At 39.1% G+C, this 24,683-nt stretch overlaps 2 protein-coding genes across 2 annotated transcripts; one reads left to right on the forward strand and one right to left on the reverse strand.

Moving 5' to 3' along the window:
• Positions 1–15,632: 15,632 nt before the first annotated feature.
• her11 (hairy-related 11) lies at positions 15,633–16,787 on the reverse strand. Its single transcript, XM_027013013.2, has 4 exons — positions 16,767–16,787; positions 16,578–16,673; positions 16,336–16,429; positions 15,633–16,249 (listed from the first exon to the last, which is right to left on the reverse strand). The coding sequence occupies exons 1-4, from the start codon at positions 16,785–16,787 to the stop codon at positions 15,633–15,635; spliced, it is 828 nt and encodes a 275-aa protein (XP_026868814.1).
• Positions 16,788–19,174: 2,387 nt separating this feature from the next.
• On the forward strand, positions 19,175–20,211 carry her5 (hairy-related 5). The gene is made up of 3 exons (XM_027013050.2): positions 19,175–19,225; positions 19,456–19,551; positions 19,669–20,211. Exons 1-3 carry the CDS (start codon positions 19,175–19,177, stop codon positions 20,209–20,211), a joined length of 690 nt encoding a protein of 229 aa, XP_026868851.2.
• The last annotated feature ends 4,472 nt before the right edge of the window (positions 20,212–24,683 follow it).

A 24,683-nucleotide genomic window follows, 5' to 3' on the forward strand; every position in this document is an offset into this window, starting at 1 on the left:
TTTGTGGGCTCTATATGATGTGGTATTAATTTTCACATGTGGGACTTTTAAGGGGTTGCCTGCAGGTCTATGCAATGGCCTCAAAGATCTCTTTGATTTTCCTGCGTTCTAGTGACTTTTCCCACAGGGTTCTTCTATCCTAGGGGTCAGAAAAAAGGTCAATTGGTTAATTTCCATAGTTTTTGCCTAAAACATTCTTCAGGCACTTGGGAGTAATTCAATCAGCAGCCAAAACATGGAATAACATCCTTGGATGAAAAAGAAAATCATTAAGAATTGATTGAATACCACAGCAAAAAGAAAACTTTGGCAAACCCTCTTCAAATAAGCCCATGAACAGGTAATGAATTGACATTAAGGCATTCCATGTTACGAAGGCACGTTTCTCAGTGTAACGTACCTGATAGAGCAGGCATTGTTTTTGCGTATGACAATAATCTTTTAGATTCACAAATGATTGAAACAAGCTACTGCTAACAGGGAGGCAGTGTTAAAACACCATCTAGGCAAATGATTGGTTTAAAGTTTGGCCCCATTTCTGAGGGCTCTCCTGCACTGTTTGCTGAACCCGAGAAAGGCATGTACACCTTACACTCTCTGCTTCCAAGTGAAAGTGGAAATGTGCATTGTTACCCATAAGTGAGGCGGAAAATTGCTAACCCATTTGTCATTGTGCACCTAGATGTAGAGGTCAATCAATAGATTCTTTCATGACAAGCTTACAGAACTGAATGTTTTTCCTTGGCCTCACCCTTTCACACCTGGTCTACTTGGTAAAATAGCAAAACAAGAGGTTAGTGAAAGAAGGAGAGCTTTAGAGGAGTCTGGATTTACACGCAGGGAAAACTGATAGGTGTGAAGAATGCGGCATGTAACTTAGCACTAACCTGACTGTCTCCGTTCAGTTTAGCATACAAATTGCTCCCAGTGGACACAAAAAGTATCAGTGGTTTTTTTTTTTGTTTGTTTGGTTTTTTTGTATTTTGTTTGTTTTTTTTCTGCCAATTCAGTAACCTCCAACTCATGAACTGAAAGACAGACCATATGCACTTTTTGCTGAGTTGAGTCTGTGGTATGTATCGCATGAAATCTTGTAGGATTACACACAATCCGACGCATGAACCGAGTTGTGTACTGTGCACTTTGCTGTTAAATGGATAATGAAAGGAGCTGGCGGTAAACCTCAAAGATTAATTTAGATTTTGTTATACAGACAACATCGACCTGAGCATTTCTTTCTACCTCCACAAAGTCTTCTGGCTCCACTGTGAAGATTCATTAGAATTCTAATCACTTTACCGATATCAGCATTGAAGCAGTATACCACACAAAGCCTCCAACCCTATCAAGATGGATGTAATTTCATATACAAGCTAATACGCATTACACTAATGCATCATAAATTGAATTTGCAGAAACTGTTTAACTAAATATGTAGGAGCATGTTATTGATCAAACTGGGCTTAGATTTCTCTATAGATTTCTCTTTGAGTCAGAAAAGATGAGGAAAGATTTCTGTTGACATGACCGATTGCTCCTTGTCTAAATGCAAATATCTTTGATTGTTCCAAAAGAACCTTCAGAACTTATTGATGTGTCTTGGGGAATGATTGCATCCTCTTATTCCACTTTTATGTTTGCTGAATAGTACATCAAAGTAATATACCATTCTGCCTGTGACCCACCTATTATAGTTTGCATTGGTTGTGAAGTTTTTACGTTTCAGTTTAAGGGTTTTTTGCTAACGTTTATGTTCATGCACGCATAACCCCTACAGTCAAATGCGACTGTTTTGAGGGTTTTTTGTTTTTCCAGTCCAGAGTGTCTGTGAGGTCTGATGTGCGAAGACTCGGGTTCTTTTTTTGATGGCCTTGAGTGATCAACTTTACTAGATCACAGTGTGGATATCAAACAGTGAGGCCACCTGTCAGTGTGTACAGCTGCTTTTAAACCGCTCCCATGAAGCCACCCTATAAATCACAGCGGCAAGCAAGGCAAGCCCCTGCAAGTCATTCAAGGTGTTTGCAAGTAGTACACGTTATCCTGATCAGAAAATCACCCAACGATCCATAAATTATCCCATACCCGGTATTCTCAAAAATGCTCCACCTTACAAGATGACCACCATAGCTCACTGGCCTTATAATGGACAGTGTAAGTTTAGTTATACGCATGGTTTATACTTACTCTAGGAAGACAAGCTTGAGATGGATTTTGAAAGTAACAGGGAATCAACATGTGTAATTCTTAATGATTCACATAATTAGAGGTTAATTTAATGGACACTAGGGTCTGCCTACTCTCTATACATCACTTTTAATTTCAGCAAGACTACTTTTGATGAACTTTACTCTATTTTTGGCATTTATTGGCAGTTTAAAAAAATGTACACTGCAATAACATGTCTGCTGCCAAACCTTCCACGTTTTCCTAAAAGGACCTCTCTGTCAGTCACGCAAAAAAGATGAATGAAATTGAGGTACAGCTATGCCTCTCTAAACACATTTCAGAATGTCAGCTAGTCACCATGGATTTGTCTCTCTCCGAAGGATCTGAAAACACAGGCAAGACAATGTGTATGGCCAGATTGGCCTGCATGTATTATTTGTGGCAGATGTGACCTACAGAGGTGAAAACCATACCTGTTGTGAGCAGCTTCAAACAAGTACTTCAACACAACTCTAAACCGCCTCCATAATAATTTGGAAAGCTTCTGAGGACAGGAAACCCCCTGGCACGGAGTTCCATCGTCCTGATCATGTAGGTTTGGAAAATGTTTGCTTCATAAGTAGTAAAAGGAACTGCATAAAACTGGCCTCTCTGTTTGACCAAAGCTACTTATGCCATGGAAAGCAACAGTCCAAACCGGATGGAAAATAGATTACCAATCACAGTTAAAAAGGGGAGCTCAGCAAAAGTGCTTTTAATAAGGTGATATTCACTTTGATGGACACTTGACCATATGATTTGGATATGACAAAACAAGCCATCAAATAGTTTATGACAAACCAGCATCAAAATAAATTTGACACCATTTCCCTTTCGTGCTAATCCAATTTTGGGAACACATCCTTTCAAAATTTGACACTGACAAATTCAAATGGCTCAAGATCAAATATGTACCAACAGGTTATCAAAAGAATGCTTTTTCTTAAGTACTTTGTAGGTTTTCAATCTGATGCAGATTCAGAGCGGTCATTTCTCTCACTGGGACGATTTAATATGCAATATGAACATGAAATCGTACTCAGTCCAGACCATAAGAAGCTGCACAGCAAAATTAATTTTATTGCTGCATATTTCAGCACATTGCACTTTTAAAATGAAGCAAACACTGCAGTAAAGCAGCTTTGGTTCAAAACTATGTACTGTATATTGAGTGAACTGCACTGCATGGACATTCCTGCCCTCACCATCATAAAATCCCCAGTTACTCTGCACTTTATAGGTATTGTCATACAAAATAGCTTGGACAATAACACATTATATCTTATTGAATGCTATTACCATTCAACTCATTCTCTACTGTCACATATAGTGCATTTTATTGCAATAGTGCACAGTATGTATGTTGAATTTATGTGTGCAAGATGTTCACATTTGAAAGTGCATATATATCTAAAAATATATTTGGGTGACTTTTTTGCATATTTAAATAGTTATATTCTCATGTATATTTTTTGTAAATCAATGCTGCAAGGATGTAAGGAGTAAGAACGTAAAGGTTTCTCTCACCTTACTGCTGTGTCGTTGTGACATGATAATGTAATTGATTTGATTTGAAGAAAGTTATAGCCATAAAGACTTGATTGTAGGTGTTGCAATTGCATCTGATAAATGTTGCTGTTGTCTGCAATGTTAAAATAGACAGAATATATTAATATATATGAGTTGCAATTAAATAAAATTGCAAGTTATAAGAATGGCAATTTTTTTTAGGATTGAATTGATTTGTCAAGCTACTTAGGGTCCCTTGAGCTAGCATTACTATAAAAAGGCCTGTGGATTCCTCTATGGTTTGCACTATGACTGTAAAAACCCTCAATCACAGTGATATTTGTGTGACTTATAAAGAACCCTGTATCTGAAGATAGAAACATAACAGTACTATAAGCCAACTGTAAGATGCTTTTAATTTGCTTCTAATTGTAAGCAAAAAAAAATTAGGCCAAAAGCATAGCATATTAAGAATTTCATACAATCCTTCTCACTGTGAATTTACAGAATAGAAATAAAGCAAATCTCAAAAAAATCCCTGGCTTCAGGTCCCATGGAGAAGGCTTTTTTCATCTTATCAAAAGCTCATGTACAGAAGTTAATCAGTGGAGTACAAAGGAGCCTTTATTTAGATGGAACCTCCATGCTCTCCAATATCAAAGGCAGCACAAGCTGCCACAACAAGATGCTACTCCAGGTGATAAGATATATGCCATCTGACATATGAAAGGATGTCTGTAGTGAGTGATAGTGAATTAGAAATTTGAGCTAAGGACCAGTCATTAAAGTCTCCAGGTTTCACATGAAGAGCGGAAATGCATTTTGCACCTTTTAAAATGTTGCTTGTTTCCAAGAAACCCACTGGTTGTGCCATAACTTGAAATAGGAAACCTAAATCAGCCTTTGACCAAATATGTCCAATTATAATAAATCCATCAGTTAATAAAATCCTAGACATCAAGCAAATGATTTATATTAAATAAGTATGGAATAATAATGAAGTTATGCACCACACCAAGTTTAAGGTTAAAAAAAAAAAATTGTGAAATGCTAAAAAAAAAACCACACGTTCTTGTCCATTATAACAGGTTTTCTTTTTAGAGGTTACTCTGAATCCAACACTAATTATCTAGAGGGAAACTGCTCAGTAGACAGGTATAGATGGGGTTCTCATTAACATAAAGCACTGCTGTCTAGTAACAGAGGACAAATGTTATTGCAAGGCACCTCTATGTAACCTTGCAAATCAAAAGCTATTAGGTTTGGTAAAATTACCAGTAATCTTTTTAACCTTTCCCAGACACATACAGTGATGATAAACTCATCAAAAGCAGATGTAAGGTAAGATAAATAATGCTTGCACCAGCATTTTAGAAGAGTGCAGATTACATTGACCCAGTTCCTTATTTGTTAATTATGCCAAAGTAAGATCTACATACCCCCCACACACACACACACACACACACACACATCCCACCAGTCCACACAAAAAAGTATTTGTGCACTGGCAGAGTTCCATTTCTAACACAGTGCTGAGTCTACATAAATCAGTGAAAGAGAGTCTTCCCCAATATCAATAAATGTCAAACGTTTCATGTTCACATATCAACAAAAATATTTTTTCTTTCTATAAAATAGTTACAGTCGCTGTCACCAGGCAGTGTATTTAACGCCTTAATTTTGCCTAACAAAGTACTGACTGCATGCGGAAAGGGTTATTATTTTATACAGGAGGAAATGTGGCATTAGGACTACCACAGAGTGCGAGGCAGCAATAAAATTCCACTCCATGGTGCTGCTTTGATTGCAGGCAACCTAATCTAAGTGGCATCACAAAACTGCTGCCAACCAGCCAGCCAGCTTCACACATCTACAAACCTGGGATTAAAAAAGAAAATCTCATAACCTTGAAGGACAGAAGGGTCTCCAATTGGAATAAGAAGAAAGAAATAGATTGGATTCTAAAATTGGATGCAGGGTGAGATTAATATCAAATATTGCTCCAAAGGGAGTTTGACATTTTGGCAGTTAGAGTGACCTAAGATGACAACTTCCTGAATACAAAGAATTAGAAAGACATTATGTAAACATTCATTCTGTATGAAATGTTCCATTTAATAACTTGTAAAAATATAATTGAGCTTAATACAATTTCATGACTGGATCTAAGTTATGTAGAAAGAAGGTCAGCTGTATGGACTGATTGTGAAACAGAAGAGTGACAGTCTATGAAAGAATAGAGGCATAAACTGTCAGGCAACACTGTCATGTGATGCGACATGCTTTTTGCAGCTACACCATCTTTACCATGCATCTTCACACCTGACATCAGCTTGGTTAGACAAAGGAAGGATTCAAAATGTTAATAGTAGCTTTTCTACTGTGCTCCTTGCTGCAGGGATTTAGCATTCAATGTGTACCATACACAAAGTAAGTGTAACGAATATGATCACCTGCTCATGGCAGAGGTGTAGGAATGAGCAGATCAAAGTAGAGTTCGGATCTACAATGTTTAGCCATGCATTCCCCCTGTCACAGCCGAACAAAAGCAACTACCTCCTCTTTGAGAGAAAAAAAGATGGTGTGAAATCCACAATGAGCTTCACCTATGGTGACTGAACACAAGAACCAACAAAATCCATAGCCTTTGGGTAAAAACCTGTGAAGTTTATTTTGTCAGCCATCAAGTAGGTTACAGTTTGTTGATTAGGACATTGAACAACATGCAAGTCTATACTAGAAAAGAAGATTTTCTTCTTGTGCTTTTGGTAAAATGTTTGATTCATGTACAGTGAAGATGGAATAATGTTTGAAAAACATTAATAAAATAATGTTTGGCGCTCCGAATAAAACAGCAAGTGATTGGTGAGGATTCCTATTCTGTCAACAGGAAATGGTTATGCCATGTTCAAGAGCACATATACCATTCCATTCTCCAGCATACTTTGTGCACCTGAGAGCTTAAAAATGTCTAAGTTACAACCAGAACAAAAGATTCCTTTATGGCAGGACCAAGGAGGGAGATGACAGCTATAATATTGGCCTCAGTATATATAGGTAAGAGGAAATAGCCCCTTTTTAAGCTTGACATTGATGTCTGCTGCCATTTAGAACTGATAACACAAGGTTAGAGTGCCTTGTGGAACAGACTGATATACGGGGTAACATTAGAAGATATTACTGCTGTGTTATGTGGTGCAGATAGGAGGTTAAGTATGGTACCTGTCTTATCTTCTGAAATTCCCATGGAGTATTTCAGTGACCAGCTAATGTGTAAAAGCAACATGAAGCTAACTGCAAACATAAAATCAGAGATAAATTATTCCACAATTCTGTATCACCACAGGGTTGCAAACATGTCACTTTTATAGCAACTAACTCAGCATTTTATCTTTTACATGCTACATTATCGTGGCGCCAAACTGCTAATTGATCATTTTCAACCAGTCTAATTCCTCCACTGTTTGTCAATGTTAAGTTTAATGTGCATATATTATGAATTGTCTCTTCAGATTGCAATGGTATTTGCACAGCTCAGACAATATCCCATGCTTGCTTTTTGCCGCTGCAGAATTACCAGGTGTCTCTGCATCCTGTCACCAGCCAGAACCTGCCTGTCAACCCTGGCTGGGTCTCTGCCAGCTCCTTAGTTCTTAAAGTTCCTCCATCGGGATCATGGTGGTAGCGAGGGAGAAAAGACTATGGCGGCTCTTTCATGACACTTATCATTGCGTTCTATCACTCACATCTAGCAGAGACAGACAAAGTGCCACCACGCACTCCTGCTTCTTAGCTCCCGCCAAGGAGAGCTCGATCTATGGAATCTTAATGCAAAGAACTTGGCCCATATCGCTTTGCCTCTGTTCCACAGATCTTCCTCTGCGTAGATCTTCACTTGGTGGTCCACTCATCAAGTCTGAATGTTCCATGATGATTCTTGTCTTTATCCAGAGGTTGGATCTCTGTGTTTTCACCTTGGTTAACAAATAAGGAAGAACAAAGGGTTTGAGACAGACCTAAGGAACCACACACACTCTCACGCTAGCCTTCAAAGCATATCGGATGCCATGGTATTTTTTATTTTCAGTGGCATGAAATACACTGTCTAATGCAGATCATGTTTAATGCAAGATAATACAGACTATAGTCATTCCTGTGTTAGAAATAAAAGTTTAAAGTTATTAATATTTCATGCAGTTTTTGTTCATTGTCAAGTCAGACATTTTTTTTTCATTCCAGTGCTAAATTATGTCACTTGAGTGATACTAGGGTGACGTTTTCATTGTTGACTGCCATAAGTTGTCAATTGTTGCCTGTATTACATTGTGTGCTTTGGGGGAAGATGTCAAAACAGATGTCATTGCAACTGACATACAGGCACATGGGAAACTTCCCGCAAAGCTGGCCTTCTCCACATCACACATCAAAGAGGGAAGGATCACACGAACAGCTGGCATTAACCATTTCAAAAGGTGACTGAAGCTACATGCGCACACCTAAGGCCCATCCCAACTTTTCTCCTCAGACTCCAACAATCACTCATTCAATCATGACAGCCATGCTCACTCTTTTAAGTCTCTATCCCATCCTAAGGCTTCGGTGAGGCGGTATGGACCACCCAGTGAATGATTTGGAATTGTGTCATTGGCTTTGTGCTCTGCACGGCTCTGACACTCTCAAGGCCTCCACCACACAGTCGGCCTGTGTTGGTCATTGATCTCTGTAGCCCTTTAGAAGATGCGTGTCATAAACACAGAGGCTGAGATGAAGGTGAGTGAAGGTAGGAGTGCTCTCACGGTTCTGCTTTAAAAGCTCCTCTCACAAGGGGACTTAGTGAGAAAATGCCCTGAGGAACTGTTCCAAGTTCATTTGGAAAGCTGTTTTGTTTTTTGTTTTTGACAGAACAAATAGTGCCGAGTAAAATATTATTTTTATTTTTTTTTTAAAGTGAAGGGAAAATGCAGGTATTTTTTCTCAACATGTAAGAGTATCTGCCTTTTGAAAAATTATACCTAAATGTGTGATCAGCAGCTTAATGTGAATTAATGTCAATTCCTTGCCAATATTGCAGGCTTCCTTCTAACTCCTTTTGGAAAGTAAACTAGCCACTAACATCTTCACACTAATTACAACAAGAGAACATTACACATGATCAACAAGTCATCTTCAAACAAGCACCTGAAATGCTGCTGTGAACTTTTTTAAGCTCTTTAGTGTGGTCATGCTTGTGTATTACCACAATATCATGAAAGCAGTTTTTATTTGGCTCACTTCCAACCTGGACTTTTCTCTTTCTCCGTGAGTTGTTCAGACATGGATTTGCTACGTGCTACTTTGGGAAATCCCTGTTTCATGCCAAACACTGTTGAGAGGGTTTTTTTTTCTCAGAACAGCGTGGCATTACTGTAGCAATAAAGTCAGAAGTGGATTATTATATTTTTTCACTCCAGATGTTGCCCAATTAAGCCTATTATTAATTTGTTAAATTATCACTCCATATCCAAGCCAGGCATACGTGTTGGTGACACCATTGAAATTTTTTATGAGATAATTCAATGTAAATTCTTCATGTACATATATTTTATGTTGAGTATTTTCCCCATGCAAACATTCATTGAAAATCTAGCTGACTATGCTTAAACAGAAATCTGCTGGTCTGTCATAGCCACTACACCATATCATTTGTCTACTATGTTCTTCCAAACATTGCGTCCACAGGCTGCATTTTATTCTCGCTTACCTTTATTCATCAGTGTAGCCAATAATTACTTTAAGGTGCTCCACGCATTAGCACTTAAATACAGATCAAAACTATTTTCTCTTTGTATTTTTAGCAGCCACAAAAATAACTCACTATTTTTAACTGCTATCAGTTTTGCTTGTGTCAACCTTTGACACGTTAAGCTCTTCCTGAATTTGCCAAGTGGCCAGAGGAGGGGGGAGAGAGAGAGAGAGAGAGAGAGAGAGAGAGAGAGAGAGAGAGAGAGAGAGAGAGAGAGAGAGAGAGAGAGAGAGAGAGAGAGGAGGGGCTATAACCTTTTGATTGAGCTGAAGTGCATCCTAAAGGATTACAAGAGAGTGGAGTGCAGAGGTTTTTAGCCCAGCATGGCTGCAGGCTAGCTGGGTCACAGCCCACCCACAGCTGGGGGAGTTGGGTCAGAGGACCTGGGGAGGACCACTGCTTGCAGACAACAGAGAGGCTGCTCAGCTAACATGCATCCTCAGGGCATGAAATGCAAAACATCCCCATATTTCTAGGGCAGCTTCTAATACAATGAATAGTTCATTTTTATTACAAAAAGTTCTAAATGATCTTCTTACTTTTTTATCTTTAATGTCATTGTATATTTTTGGTATTTTTAGTATTTATGTAGTGTTTATACTACATAATGTATTGTATATTTTTGGTATTTTTAGTATTTATGTAGTGTTTATACTACATAATGTATTGTATATTTTTTAAAGGCAGGTAGCAAGTGCAAAATAAGAATTTCATTGTGCAGTGCCACCAGTTCCCTGCGCATATGACAGAGTCTTAACTTTTTTAATGTTTATTGATTGTCATATAGTTCATTAAGGCTGCGCATTTTTCATTTGACCTAAATTCCATGTAGTATAAAATAAGTATAAAAACAATAGCATTGAACACTATGATAGAAGTTTTATTGCTGCACGTCAATGAAAGGCTGTATAACAATAGACTTTGAAAATTAATACAGAAGAATCACACAGTAGGCTATTAAGAGACATGATTCAACAGAATCAAAGTGCCAAAATAGCATATGAACACCACAATGTTGGGTCTCCAAAGCTATCGTTAAGTAGTCTTTGTTTTGACTATCAGGGACTAGGATAGACTAGGTGGATACAGTGTCTATTATCTGTGGGTTACACAACTGGGAGAGGACCCTTGCTTACATTAGAATTTGGAATTACCACTTTGCCTCTATGAGCAGCTATTAAAGTGTTTTATCTCTGATACAGTTCCTAAACTTCCCTTCAATAACATTTCTATTTTGAATGGCTAAAGAGGTATGCAGAAGAACAGTGGATAAGTAATGAAGGTGAGTCGGGTGGCTCAGTAATGCTCAAAGTTTCACGACAACAAGAAAAGCATGTCATTCATAGCAAACTAGATGGCTGTGTTCAAATGAAATTGTAGGTTTTTGTCAGCATGGAGCTCAGTACACTCCTAAGCATAGACCACAGTTGAGCTCCATGGCTTTCCAGGTTGTGCCTTGTCTGTGCACAGGGGAATCCGTGTCCTGTATGTACCTGTGTGGTGATGCGTGGGTAGTGTAGGGCCTTCTGCAGGGGCCACTTCGTCTATCAATGCTGCCTGGAAACGTGTCCAGCTGTCCCGTCAGTCTGTCAGCGCCGCTGTCTCCCATGGCTCGAGATTAAACACTCCCGGCCAGGCCTCCAGGAAAAGTGGCTCACTGGCCTCTCAGGACTTATGTCAAAAAAACCTCCTCCAGTCTGGGGGTAATTTTCTACAGTCCGGACTCCTTTCTCTGTTAACTTCAAAGTCCAAGGGGAGAAAAAAAAAGAGAAATGAAAGAGGGGAAAATGGTATTTAGTTGTGGGTAGCGACAGATCGACATTCTTGAGTGTCTTCCTGCACTGTGTACCGCCAGGCCGAATCCAAAATCCGTCTCTTCAGTCATCTGGATGGATATCCCAGCTGAAGAGACTGTCCCAAAAATAATATCATAGCTGTCAGTAGTGCCTATCATCTAACCGTTAATGGATGGACAAAACCTTGCAGATGTACTATCATACAAAGTCTATCATTTATACAGTGTGTAATGACGGTATGTGTATTACTGCACTGGAATGGATATTGTAAATGTTTTTTAGTTTGTGTTCATACAGAAATCTGCATCTGCTTAGCTCACACCTGCTTCTGTCTAACCGCATGGTATGCTGTAAACATTGCAAGACCACGCTAGTAGCCTCGATTTAAACACAAAAGGTATATACTAAAATCGGGTTTTTATATTTATACATTATAATATTATAAATTCAAGTATATTACTGCAAATTAAAGTTACAATTCAGGATTTCTTGCAGAAAAACATCAGGAAAAATATCATCTTGATCTGCAGAATGAGGAAATACAATAGATTCCTTCGCTCTGTTGAGCCTGCCTTTAAGGAAGTAGGAATCATTTATAAGGTCTATTTTACCCTGCTGCAAAATAACAAGGTTGAATACCTGTAGTTGTATTTATTTGACTAGACTGCAATTACAGGTTAAAGTATGCAAGACTCCCAAATGTGGGTGTGTTCGGCACCTCCTGCCATGATCCCTGAATGCTATAGCCTGTTGCCATTGGCAGCCTTTCCGGGTTACAGCCTGTTAAGGTGAAATTAGTCATTATTTGGGAATGAAGCAAAAAGTATGCATCGCTATCTTTCCCACATTTAAACTATTTGGATTTGCAAGTTCTTGTTTAAAGCATGGCACGCCTATGAGGGCATGTCAGAGATGCAGACACTTTCACTGAACTGACGATCCAGAGAAGTAGATCTATCCCGAATTAAATGATAAAATGTTTGTGTACGCATGCCTGCAGTTGTGCATGTGTTCTGAAGGATTCGACGCGTGCAAGTGCGTGCACGTGTGATGAAAGCGTTTGACAGCAGCTCTGCCTCAACAAATTGCTTTTGAGATGTGCCAACACAAATGCATTTACCTCTGAGCCCAATAAACCATGACAAAAGCAATGACATCTCCAGGCCGGATCCTCCTCCATGGTTTTTTTTTTTTAGGTCACTGCCCTCCTTATTTGGGCTACATCAGGAAAGCATGGGCCACATTCAGCATTAACACAGCTATGACTCACAGGATCCACTCTAATAAGTGTGCCCCAAGGAAACTAGGGGGATTTCAGCAATTGTCCTTTACAGTTTGTTAAAGTCACCCCCCCCTCCTCGTATAATTATGACCGAGTGGGAGGCATTCCACTATGCAGGCTATTATTGGCTTGTATGGCACAACGCAACCATCACAACCTGTAGAAAGTCACTGTAGAAAAGCAAAACTGGACATTACGTGCCTGCTTGTCTTCTGCACAAAGAACAATAGACACCTCAGAATTAGTGGCACAAGTACAGAAAGACACTCTTGAACGTGAAGATGAGAGAAGAGCAGGGTGAAGGGTGGGGGGGGGGATAACTATTATCCAAAGGCATGTTCTAGCATGTCAGACAGCCTGTTTTCTCTAGCCAAATCCTTCAGTGCCTTGCGCAAAAAAAAAATTCAGGCCTTGCAGCAGAGATGTGAGTAGCAGATAAGGAGCAGGCTGCATGCTTATCCCTGGCTGAAAGAGTGCGAGAGAAAGGCTGACAAAGTCAGGCATCTGCAGCGTGTCACTCAGCTGTGCTGCGGTCTATGTTTCTGAGGGCGCCATTCTCTGAGAAGTGATGGTCCTGGAGCTAATAGAGCACAACCTTGATGTAAAGCTGCATTTTCTATCTGACGCTGCCCCCTGCTGACCGTGATGCTGAACTAGCCATCAGACAAGGACGTTATGTCACAGCTCAGATTTGCAGGCGTTTTCAGTGCAAATGTAGAATTTGAAACTTAATCTCCCCTAATTTAAGAAGGTTCTTCTAGGCTGGCATGTATTTGGTACGTAAAAAATGTCAGGACTATCAAAAATGTATTAGTTCTTTAAATTATAGTAGGTGTTCACTAATATGGCCAAGCAGCCAGAAAGTAGATGGATTTTTATTTTATACATTTTTTAGTTATATACATTTTTATATCAATTATTCTTTTCATTTTTATGCAAAGACAATATTTTTTAGTGTGTGTGGATTAGGTTCAAAATGTACCTTATGGGCCAGAACAACAACAACAAACTAATAAAGTATGTGGATACACCAACTAATTATTGTATAAAATCAAACACGTACCCACACTGTCTCCATAGGTAAACATTGGTAATAAAATTGGTTGTAATAAAGAGTTTGGTAGCATTTAAACATGCCACTTTTGTAAGATATCTTTATTGCTACAAGTCAGTTTGTTCAATATTTTGCTAGGTGTGCCCTGGTTGATGGCATTACTATTGTGCTATAATATTATTGTGAAACTGACGAGTCTAGGAGCAACAAAACCTCATCCCTGTAGATGTAGACCTCACAAATTCACAAAGCAGAACTGCTGAGTGCATAAGCACATAGAGCAAAAGAACTGAAAATTCTCTGCTGCATCACTTACTGAAGAGTTCTAAACTGCCTCTGGAAACGTCAACACGAGAGTTGTGTATTCGTGGCTAAATGGGTAGCCATGGCCATGGAGCTGCACACGAGTCTAAGATCACTATGCAAAATGTCATACATCGGCTGGAATGCTGTGCAGAACACCCACTGCTGGACTATAGTGGAAACATGTTCTCTGGAGTGATTAATCATGCTTCACTGCCTTGCAGTCTGATGGACAAATCTGAGTTTGAAGGGTGCCAAGAATATTCTACATATTGGACAGTGCCAACAATAAACTGTGGTGGAGGAGGGATGAGGGCTCGGGGCTGTATCAGGGTTGGGCTAGGCCCCTTAGTTCCAGTGAAGGTTACTGTTGATGCTACATCATACAAAAGCATTTGTATGATGAGCCAATTATATGCTTTGTGGCAATAGTGTGGGGAAGGCCCTTTACTGTTACAGGATCACTATGCCCCATAGCACAAACCTTTGTAGACTTGTCCAAGACATGGTTGAACAGGTTTGGTGTGGAGGAACTTCAATGGCCCTGACCCCACTGATCACCTTTAGGAACGTTTGTGAGCCAGGCCTTCTCGTCCAACATCAGTGTCTGACCTCACAAATGCTCTTATGACTGAATGGGCAACAATTCCAACAGACACTTTACATTTTTGGCACATCCCAGAATACTGGAGGCTGTTACAGTTGTGAGGTGGGGAAACTCCATTAATACCTATAGTCTTTGGAATGGAATGGTGAGCAGAACATATATTTGGACTTTATGGTGTAGGTTGCTATACTTAATGACCTACCTGCATTGATGTAAGTTCCCTTATGTAATGACCACTTATCACATTAGACTTGCCCCACTTGTTTTGGCACTATATCTTTTTTGTAGATAAATCAGCATTAGCATGACACAAATTGCAAGCTAGAAGTGAAACAACTAAGTCTGATAGTAAACACAAAGTGCCAGTAAATATCAATCCTACATGATTACTAGACACTAGATTTATGGTTCGCATCAGCATGATTTGCTCAGGCAACCTGTGTTGCTATGATGTAAGAGCAGGATTTGATGGAAAGGTATTTATTTCCAGCTGTGTTAAGAAAATTGCATTAAAAAACTGAACTGATCGCTTGAAATTGAAAAGTCAAACATCCAACACCTTGACTAATAGCTTTGTTTCAAACTGTAACTATTTTATTGTCATTTTAGATGTATAGGGTATGTTTCAAAATAATCTGATCATGAGATTTACAAGAAAAGGACAGACTCCTCAGATCCTCAGAGTTTAATCGATTATGTTTATAAATATAACATTTTGTAAAGGAGCAACCTATAACTAATACTGTTTTGAAAAACATTTAAATATTTATAAAACATACACTGAATTATAAAACAGGGGTTCCAGATGAACAAAGGGGTAGTAAAAATTATGCAATATGCAATACATATAGAAGAATCCACATTTACATTATAAATAGATATTGTAAGTACATGAATCAGTAAAATGTCTTTTGGTGGCACTTGCTCCCATTGCTGTTAAAAAAAGAATGGAAGGTTGGTCACAAACATTCCTCCTTGGTGTTCTGCACATGTCTACAAGGGGTCTCTAAAAGAACCGTGTTTTTCTGGCTTCTTAGGATGCGAACGTTTAAAGTTGTGAGTGTTATTTAAAGTAAAGCGTGCCAAAGGCTTCAGCTCCATGGTCTCCATGTCAACTTGGCTGGGAGAAGAACAGCCTCTGCTCTCGTATCCAGGAAGGTACAGGGTGCTGACAGGTGACCTCCAGAGATGTGATGCTGCCATAATTGAGGCCATTTTACAGAGTTACTGATAGAAAATGGCACAGCGAAAAGAGAGGGTGGAGACAGAGAAGAAACAAAAGGTATGTGATGGGTGACAGACAATGAAGGAGGTGTGGAGGGGGAGGGGAGCAGTGGAGACAGTGTGGGTGAGAGGTGGTTCAGTGAAGCTGAGTGAGTAAGAAGAATGGGGTTTTGGTGGGTAGATGTACAACTCTGTAAAGTTGACTCTGGGAAGGATAGATCTCGCTTATAAGCATGGTATGATGGTGAACAGGGCTTAGTCCCACGGGTGGCAAGCTTAGCGTCTGTTTCTCCCCCCGCCCTGGAAGTACGGCCATGGTGACTATCCAGGTAGTATTCCAGGCTTTGAAGTAACATCTCCCTCTCGGATGGGTGCATGTCACCTATAAAGGAAGCGACGTCTGCAATACACTGGTGGTGTGGAGCACAAATGGACTTTGGTGCCACCTTGAGCTGAATTTGTGCAGTATCAAGAGTAGTGGACCCTAGAAGAGTGGAAGTTATATATGAAATTATGCATAATTATGGTGATACGTCCACATAATATATGAATATATAATATATGAATTACCTTGCTTATCTGTACTACTGCATGTGTTCTTGCGTATATACTGAACGGCCAAATCTAAAATTTCAGCTTTCTCTAGTTTAGGGTTTTGTAAACGCTGAGAGAGAGAGAGAGAGAGAGAGAGAGAGAGAGAGAGAGAGAGAGAGAGAGAGAGAGAGAGAGAGAGAATGTAATAACTGACTTTTCGTTAAATACATTTATGCAAGAAGCGTAGCTGTTGGGTTCCACAGAATCCGTCTGCCTACCGTATCTCTGGTGTTCCTGAACAGCAGCGCTCTGAGCGCGTCTAGGTTGCGATTGATTCGGTCTCTTCTCTTCTTCTCCATCACAGGCTTCAACTTCTAACAATAAGTGAGAAAATAGAAAATATAATTTGAAATACTGTTAATAGTGTTGCTAAGGAAAATGAAATTAAGAGAATAAATAAAACTTACTCTTCGCACGGTTTCTGCCATGGTGGACGTTCAAATGTTATTTTGAATGCTCCCTAAGTCCTTAGTAAAGCAAAGTGAAGAAAACACACGAGAACCTAATTTATATGGGACAATGATGTCGCTCCCGATTGGTGGAGAAAAGATGGTGACGTTAACAGCATGACCAAAACTTTACACCCTCCACCCTCTGAGCACGGGTCCTACTAAAAAGAGATTTAAGATAAATCACATTATAATAAACAGATCTGTTGTTGGAAGTTATTAAGTAACGGTTACATTTAGTTTCGAGTGAAACTAATGGTATATTTAATGGAAAATTAATGAAATATTTTATTATGGGTTTGGGCCTAATCGGTGTTTGGGAAAACAAGTCGAGGCCTCTGTTTTGCATATTTGATTAGTTTGTTTGATTTGTTATTTACGAGAGTCTATAAAAGGTTTACGGGAATTGTTTATAACATCTGGGAAAGTCTGCTGTCAGTGCCATTAGGTTATTCTGAACATTCGATTCAGAATTTTTACATAGTCTACCTAGCATGCTAAAATAGCTAACAAACCCGTCTCTTCAAATTCAAAGCCATTTTATTGTTATCCGTGAAATCTTAACCGTAAAATCTTCAACCGCTCCTACAGTAGGCTAATTTGAGGCGAGTAATTGGAATTTTTTGGACGCGTCACGCAAGGACGTGAGAATTTCGTGCGTGACCCCAAGGAAAGGATCAGTCTAGTCTCGGCAAGAGCTCTACTAACTGTTTACACTGGAGAAGGGATATACAAGAGGTGTAATGTCCAAGCATTTGGCACCAGTCTGTTAAGTGTGCTTCTATGTGAATAAATTGTTTTAAGAAAGCCGTGGTGACACGTTGGAGTGCCATTAATTTCCGGGTTTAAAAAACATAGTATGCTAGCAATCTACTTTAGAGAAAATACTTATTTTTATAAAATATTTCTCATTAAACAATTCCTTAAAAATCGCATTTTTTTTTTTGTCATGGGCACGGCTACGCTGAGAAGTGTTGCCAACACCATGTAGGCTACATATTTATTACGTGCTAAAGCACCTACATTGGTGTGGTGGGAATACGTACTCTTGGTGAACGTTATGCGACCAGTTGTGCAGCGAAAATTGCGCCAAAAGCGAGACTAGGTCAAAAGTTCAAAGATTAACAATTAATTACGTGTAGCCTATATCAGAAACCACACAAGGCCTGCATCAGAAATAAACAATACGCCTACCTCCTTTGCAAACCCTAAATTTATCGTGTGTGTTGTTCACAAACTGATAAACAACAGAACATTGTTTCTTTAATGCAGAAAGTGAGTCAAGTCAAAGGCCGAAGTGTGAAGTGTGGTATGTGTATTTAACCTCTATTGATGTGAGAAATCGGTGATTGGCGCCGTTAAATGATGGCCTATTAACACGTCTACGCATGTTTCATTAAAACAAGCTCAGCGTCTGCGTTTATTGGTCTGCCTCAATAATAATAATAATAATAATAATAATAATAATAATAATAATAATAATAATAATAATAATAATAATAGCCTTAGTATGTCCTCCTGAATTGTTTTTTTTTTCTTTTCGTTTATTTTATATAGTAGGCTGTAAGATGGCCACTTGACACAAGCAGAACCCAGACAACGAACACCCCGGTCCGTTTATCAAAGAGCAGGCGAACACGAGTTCAAAGACTATTCATCGGTTTTCTAATCACGCTCCAGCGAATAAGCCAAGGATAAATACAAAGAAAACGCTCCTCTCTCCTTTGTTGCAAAAAAGCGCTTAGTTCTGTGAACTGATGTGATATATTCACGTCAGATAATGTCCAAGAGGTGAAATACTTTCCAATGACAGTGATGGAAGCTTGTGCATGTTATAAGCTTGTTATATTGTTATATAATATTTGTTCATAAAGTTTCTTTTATATTTACTTTTATGTCACACCTTAAATTATTTTATTAGTCATTTGATTATATGTTCTTAATAAACAAATCTACAATATTTGCTATATGAAAATGTTTGAATAATCAAAACATTTTGTTCCCCTAAGAACTATCGAAATACTTTTTAAACCATATTAGATAAAAGAGAATTTGGGAATTGCTCTTCAGGTTGTTTTTTTTTTTTTTAGACATACATAAATAAAACGGCTAACTAAACTGAAGAAATGTATTGCCACACTTCCAGAGTGATCAAGGTTCAACGTGTCAGCATGTGGATGAATAATAATGAAAGGGTGTGGCCTTGCGTAATAGATTTACTTCAGGGACGCGATTTCTACAGGCCTAGAAGGCCCATGGGCGGACCCTGGGTGTGGTCCCATAGTATAATAAAACCTACAATTTCAAGGTGTTCTTAGAGATTTGATGGTGAAGTAAGGCTGCTGGCCTGCTAATTGTGTGCCGACATGAGTAAGATGTCTACGGATATACCTGATCAAAAGGATATGATGAGACGGGTAAGAAGCTGCAAAAACTAGATTTGCAAAAAAAAAACAAACACTTTTTTGAATGTTCATGGACGCCTGCTATATGCAGTCTGTCCACATCCAACGCCGTTCCTGACACCACTCACCGTTTATCATGGGTTCTTTGTTATTTAGCATTTAGTTACTAACTGTAGCCTACACTCAAGGTACCCATGTTGGCCATACTTATAGTGATTTGAGGTTTTTTCTCAATTCTCAAGGTTCCCAAACCTCTCATGGAGAAACGGAGGCGAGACCGTATCAACCAAAGTTTGGAAACTTTGAGGCTTCTGTTACTGGAGCACACATGCAATGAGGTATGTTCTGAGCTTATTGCTATGTTCCTATAAATGAATACTTTCCAACTGTGATAAGAAAATGCATTTGTTTGTATCTTAACATTAATGTGAATCTGCCTCTGCTTTTCTGTTAAGAAACTAAAAAATCCCAAAGTGGAAAAAGCTGAAATCTTGGAAAGTGTTGTTAATTTCCTCAAGGCTGAGCAACACTCAGGACATCACCCATATTCAATGAGAAGAGGGAAAAAACCACACACAGAGTATGAGGATGATACGGTGTCTCCTTGCAAGCGTCAGAAAAACTACCATGATGGTATGAGAGCCTGTCTACTCAGGGTCAGCCATTTCATTTCAAGCAAAAACCAAGAGTTAGATGAAGGGTTGGAGACCATGTGTGGCACCTTGAAACAGAACATACAGGATAATTCCATTCAGAGTCATGTAGTGCCTACAACCCAGCTTCAAAGTGGAAACCAACTGCACCTCAAGCATGACTGCATGTCCATTTCAGGGCAGCCATCATTCAGTCATGGGGGGCCAGCCAGTCCCTGCACAACCCTGGGTCAGCTTGAGCTTTCTCCAAGCATTGCCATGTATGAGCCTGCAAAGAAGATAGGTTCCAATTCTAAAGATCCTTTGATGTGCAGTGATTGTGTATGGAGGCCTTGGCCACAGTAGAGTCACTGATGATTATGCCAGCCAAAAATCTAACCATGAAGGAGTTCAGATCTGTACACAATATTTTAATAGATTGGATTATCAGCAGTCCATGATGCCAGTGAGTCAATTGGCCCTCAGGGAGCAATGACTGCACTGCATGCCAAACTGGGGCAAAAAAAAAAAAGAAAAAAGGGTGAAAGACTGCCAATTTTGTAATTGTGCAGCATCTGTAAATATATGGACTTTGTATCTATCACAAATGTGTCATGATCTCAAATGCATGCTAATACATTTTTACTGAGATGTATATATTTTTGTAAAAAGAATAACCCAATTGTGTCAAGTGATTTAGGAGAATCTAAGAATTTGGTCTGGTCCCACCTTTTGAACACTAAAAATCTTGTAAATGACTCAGGAAGCATGAACTCCATATTTAAATGTACAGGTCTGCTGTTTGTGGGGGTTTTTTCCTAATGAGACATATCCACAAAAAAATGCTTCTTTTAATATTGGTTTGTTTTTCCACATATGATGTTAGGGACACCTGTGCACTATATGTGTACTGTGGTAATTTCTTGGTAGGATTTTTTTTGTTGTTGTTTTGGGTTTTTTTTTTAACTTTGTCATTGCAAGTTAATTTTTTTTTTCCAGTCAAATGTGGACCATGTAATCCATGCGTGTGTGGGTTTTGGGTTTGGTTTTTTTTTCATATTGATGGAATAAACCTCTCTAAGGATATATTCTCGATGTGATTTTCTCTTACTGGTTCACACTGCTATCCATTTCCTGAGGTATTTTTCTGTGTTCAGGTTTTGTATAAATGTTTAGAGGTATTTACCTGCAAATGGGCCAAACATTTGCAGGCTTTCAATGATCTAATGCTCCATTCTAACTCATTGTTATCTCAGTAATATGCTCAAAAGGCTGTAAATGCCTGGACCACAGAAAACACGCATATGCAATTAACTGATTAGGCTTTCTGTTCTCATCTGAACTGCAGCCACTTCCCACAGCAATTACACATTCAAGTATTCATGTATAGTCCACATTCCATGACTATTCTAAAACATTCCATTCCAGTGATTTTTATAGAGAAAGTTATGTTTTCACTTGAGATTGGGCATGGTGTACCACTTTAAGCACACAGACTAAATAGGGTTTAACCTATTGCAGCATCCAGATTAATGAATATACAGATTCATTAACATAGAATACATTTTTGCATGTGTTTCGGCTAATAATAACTTTAAAATTGATTACATTTTGCAGTTCTGATATATTATGCCATGCATATACCCATTTTCCCTCTTTGGTATTAACATTATCTATCCTAGGAGGACTACACCTCATGCACTGTATAGACTCGCCTGGTGTTAGTGGAGCACCCTAGTAGGCTTAAGAGAGCTCAAAACCCATGTGGAAATTTCATTTCTATGGTAACGGTCTTTGGATCAAAGAAAATGGCTTAGTCTAACTAAGGCGAAGCCTAAACAAAACCAGCTTTTATGTGTTGCCTTGCCTGGTATTGTCACTTTAGGATTATCTTTCCAATAAAAAGAGTTTCAATAGAAATCAGATTAGAAGGAAGGAACAGAAGGAAGACTCCTGGCAAACAAGTGTCTGATGATTAAACTAACCATTACTGAGGGATAATTCTCCTAAATGCAATTACTAGTTTGGTCGTAAATGGATTAGATTTGCAAAAGACTTAAGTTTCCACACCGGATGTGTCCTCTTAGCCGCCGGCCAATCCGAACGAACAATAGAATAGCCTATATTTACTGAGCAGTTCAACACGGTGCCTACCAAACTATTTTAATAATTTTAAAGTAAGTTATTTTTAAACACTTTTCATTTTATCATATTACTTTTGTTTTAACTGGATTAACTCCCAAAGGACAAATCTCATAGTACTTTAGGATTGTTTGCGTTTATCTTCTTACTGTGTGTTTGAAGATTTAATTATATTACCACTTATTATTTTATTGGGAAGCAAGGTATAAATGTATAAATAAAGCAATTTTTAAAAACCAATAAAACAAATTTGGCGGACCTAACAGTGTGCCGTGGACTGGCTCGGAATAGCGCGTGCTGAGATGGTGTCACGCAGGTGTAAATCCATTACGGAGGCTTTTCGCGTTTGTCCCGTAAAGAGGTGCGTGAAAGACACGCGTCCATGCACCCGTGGCCCTCTCGTGCCTTCACGGGAAAGACCAAACACAGGTCTATTTTGCTGTCATCTCAATTTAGCTCCTTGTGATGGCTTGGAATATATTTTTAATTTTGCATGGTGGGCTAACAGTTCAGATTGGATACGTTCGCTTATTCTTTACAGGGTTAGAAATAAAGTTAGTTAAATGTGAAATTAGCGGTTTACCATTATGTGGCTTTCCACTATGACATAGTAAAGCCCGCTTAAATCTGCGAGGCTTCCCAATTAACATGTTTATCTTGTCGCAGTACTTTCTGTGGGATATGAAGTAGGGATTGGTTCTGATGGATATTTTTTAAATATTTTTTTGTCAGTAGCCTGTTCTGAATAAAGCTTGTTTCCGGGTGCTGTCTTCAATTGCTTAATCATTCTTTATGTGTAGCATGTTAGATCCTTCATAGATCCGGACATGTTCTCATTTTGGGACCTGAAAGCGTAAACGTTTTTGCCTTTCTTTGACCACCTTCTTGGGCATGATTATTGATCGATCATCAATTGTAACCACTTGGTTGGTTTGCTTTTCACATTTACGGCATTTAACTGACGCTTTTATCCAAAGCGATTTACAATTCTGATTGAATACAAGTTGAGCAATTGAGGCCTTACTGAGGGGCCCTAACAGCGACAACTTGGTGGTGGTTGGTCTTAAACCAGCAACCTTCTGATTACAAGTCAAGTACCTTAACCACTGAGCTAACACTGCCCGACTCTGGTGCAATTCTCACCACGTGTGGATTGCAAGTCTACCTTGTTAAAACGGTGTTTCGTACCTAAAATAGATTGATGTTCAGGAAAGTATACATGGATACAGCAGAGCTACTGAAAAGTGTCTATTGAAGTAGTGGTTATGTATGGGAACTGTATGGCAATTAATTTATCTCCCTCCACCACCCTATGTTGGCCATTTGTGGTGCCCAAAGTGTTAATCGTTTCCGCTATAAATCCTTGGTTGTTGAAACTAAAGCTGGTCATAGAAAACTTCGTCTAGTGATTTTCAAAGCCCATTAACCTGGATATCAATAAACCTGGGTAGCTATAATCAAAGCAAGCAAGTTCAAGTTGTAATTCGTGGGTGTTTTGCAAAACGTCGTCGTTTTTGGTACGGCCATTTGATTGTGTATTCCCGAACACTTGGTGTATCTCTGCAGCATTTATACTATGGTTCTTTACACAGCTGACCCACACACATAGTACCTAAAACAACAACCTTTGAGACTTAAAACTTGATTCATTTTAATTATATTCCTGTTGCTTCTTTGGTTTCTTGAATCGTTCATCCTTATACAGGCTTTTCGCTACAACTGAGGATGCTGGGTTTTTTGGGGGTGATCACCCTTTGAAAACGCAGTCCTTTAAAATGGCTTTTATTCATGTCTGTTTAAGTCCCCGCGGGAGGGAAATGGAGGAGGACAAGTCCCCTTCTACGGGATATTAATTAGAGGTGCGCGTCAACAATACGGGCGTATGTGCCTCAACAGTTCCTCATTCTCCATCTAATGGCCTGTTGCGTAGGGGCGGTGGCAGAGCCTTTAGGACGGGGACAAACCCTATTGACTGCGCGCAATACCTGCGCGGCCTGAATGACATTACTTGGTGAACAGCTGGCCCCATGCACCACTTGCCTGCCTCTGTAATTAGACCAAACGGCCCCACATCCTTGATTTAATGTGTGCCTAGTTCACTCACTACTCTTAAGACGAGCAGAGCACAAATGTTAGCTCAGAGGTTTATTCAAAGGAGTTTTAGTCTATCGCGTAGCTCAGCTGCATTATTTATAGGCCTATAAAATACTAATATTTTTACTCTCCGCGTTTTGTCTTTAGGCTTCAACAGCTCTTCTTTAAATCAATTTACACTTGGTATTTCATCTGTCTTGTACAGGCTATGAACTGTATCCTGATAAGATTTCCGTCACGTGCATTTACATATGTAGTCAGATAGGTCCTCGGTTAGACGGATTGAATCTGTTTAGCGCAAAAAGATGCAAATTCTCTCAATCTGACAACCAACGTTCTGTATTAATCATCTTTTATTGTTACGCTTTAAGCAGTTAACCGCTTTGGAAACCGCAATTGGTGTTTTTTATTTTTCCTAAAGTTAGAGGGAAACGCCATCTTTCACATTTAAATTGAGCTGGTTCCTGGATGGTGTGGGTGGGAGTCTGGGTTGTTAATCGTGGCTCGCACCGTTTCAATCGCCCCCAGTTTTCCGCAATGTTAGGATCCGTCAGTGTTCCCATCTGTTGTAGATGAGACATATTATTGCAACATACACCACT

The sequence above is a fragment of the Electrophorus electricus genome, chromosome 12 (genome assembly GCF_013358815.1).
Source record: "Electrophorus electricus isolate fEleEle1 chromosome 12, fEleEle1.pri, whole genome shotgun sequence".
NCBI lineage: Eukaryota > Metazoa > Chordata > Actinopteri > Gymnotiformes > Gymnotidae > Electrophorus > Electrophorus electricus.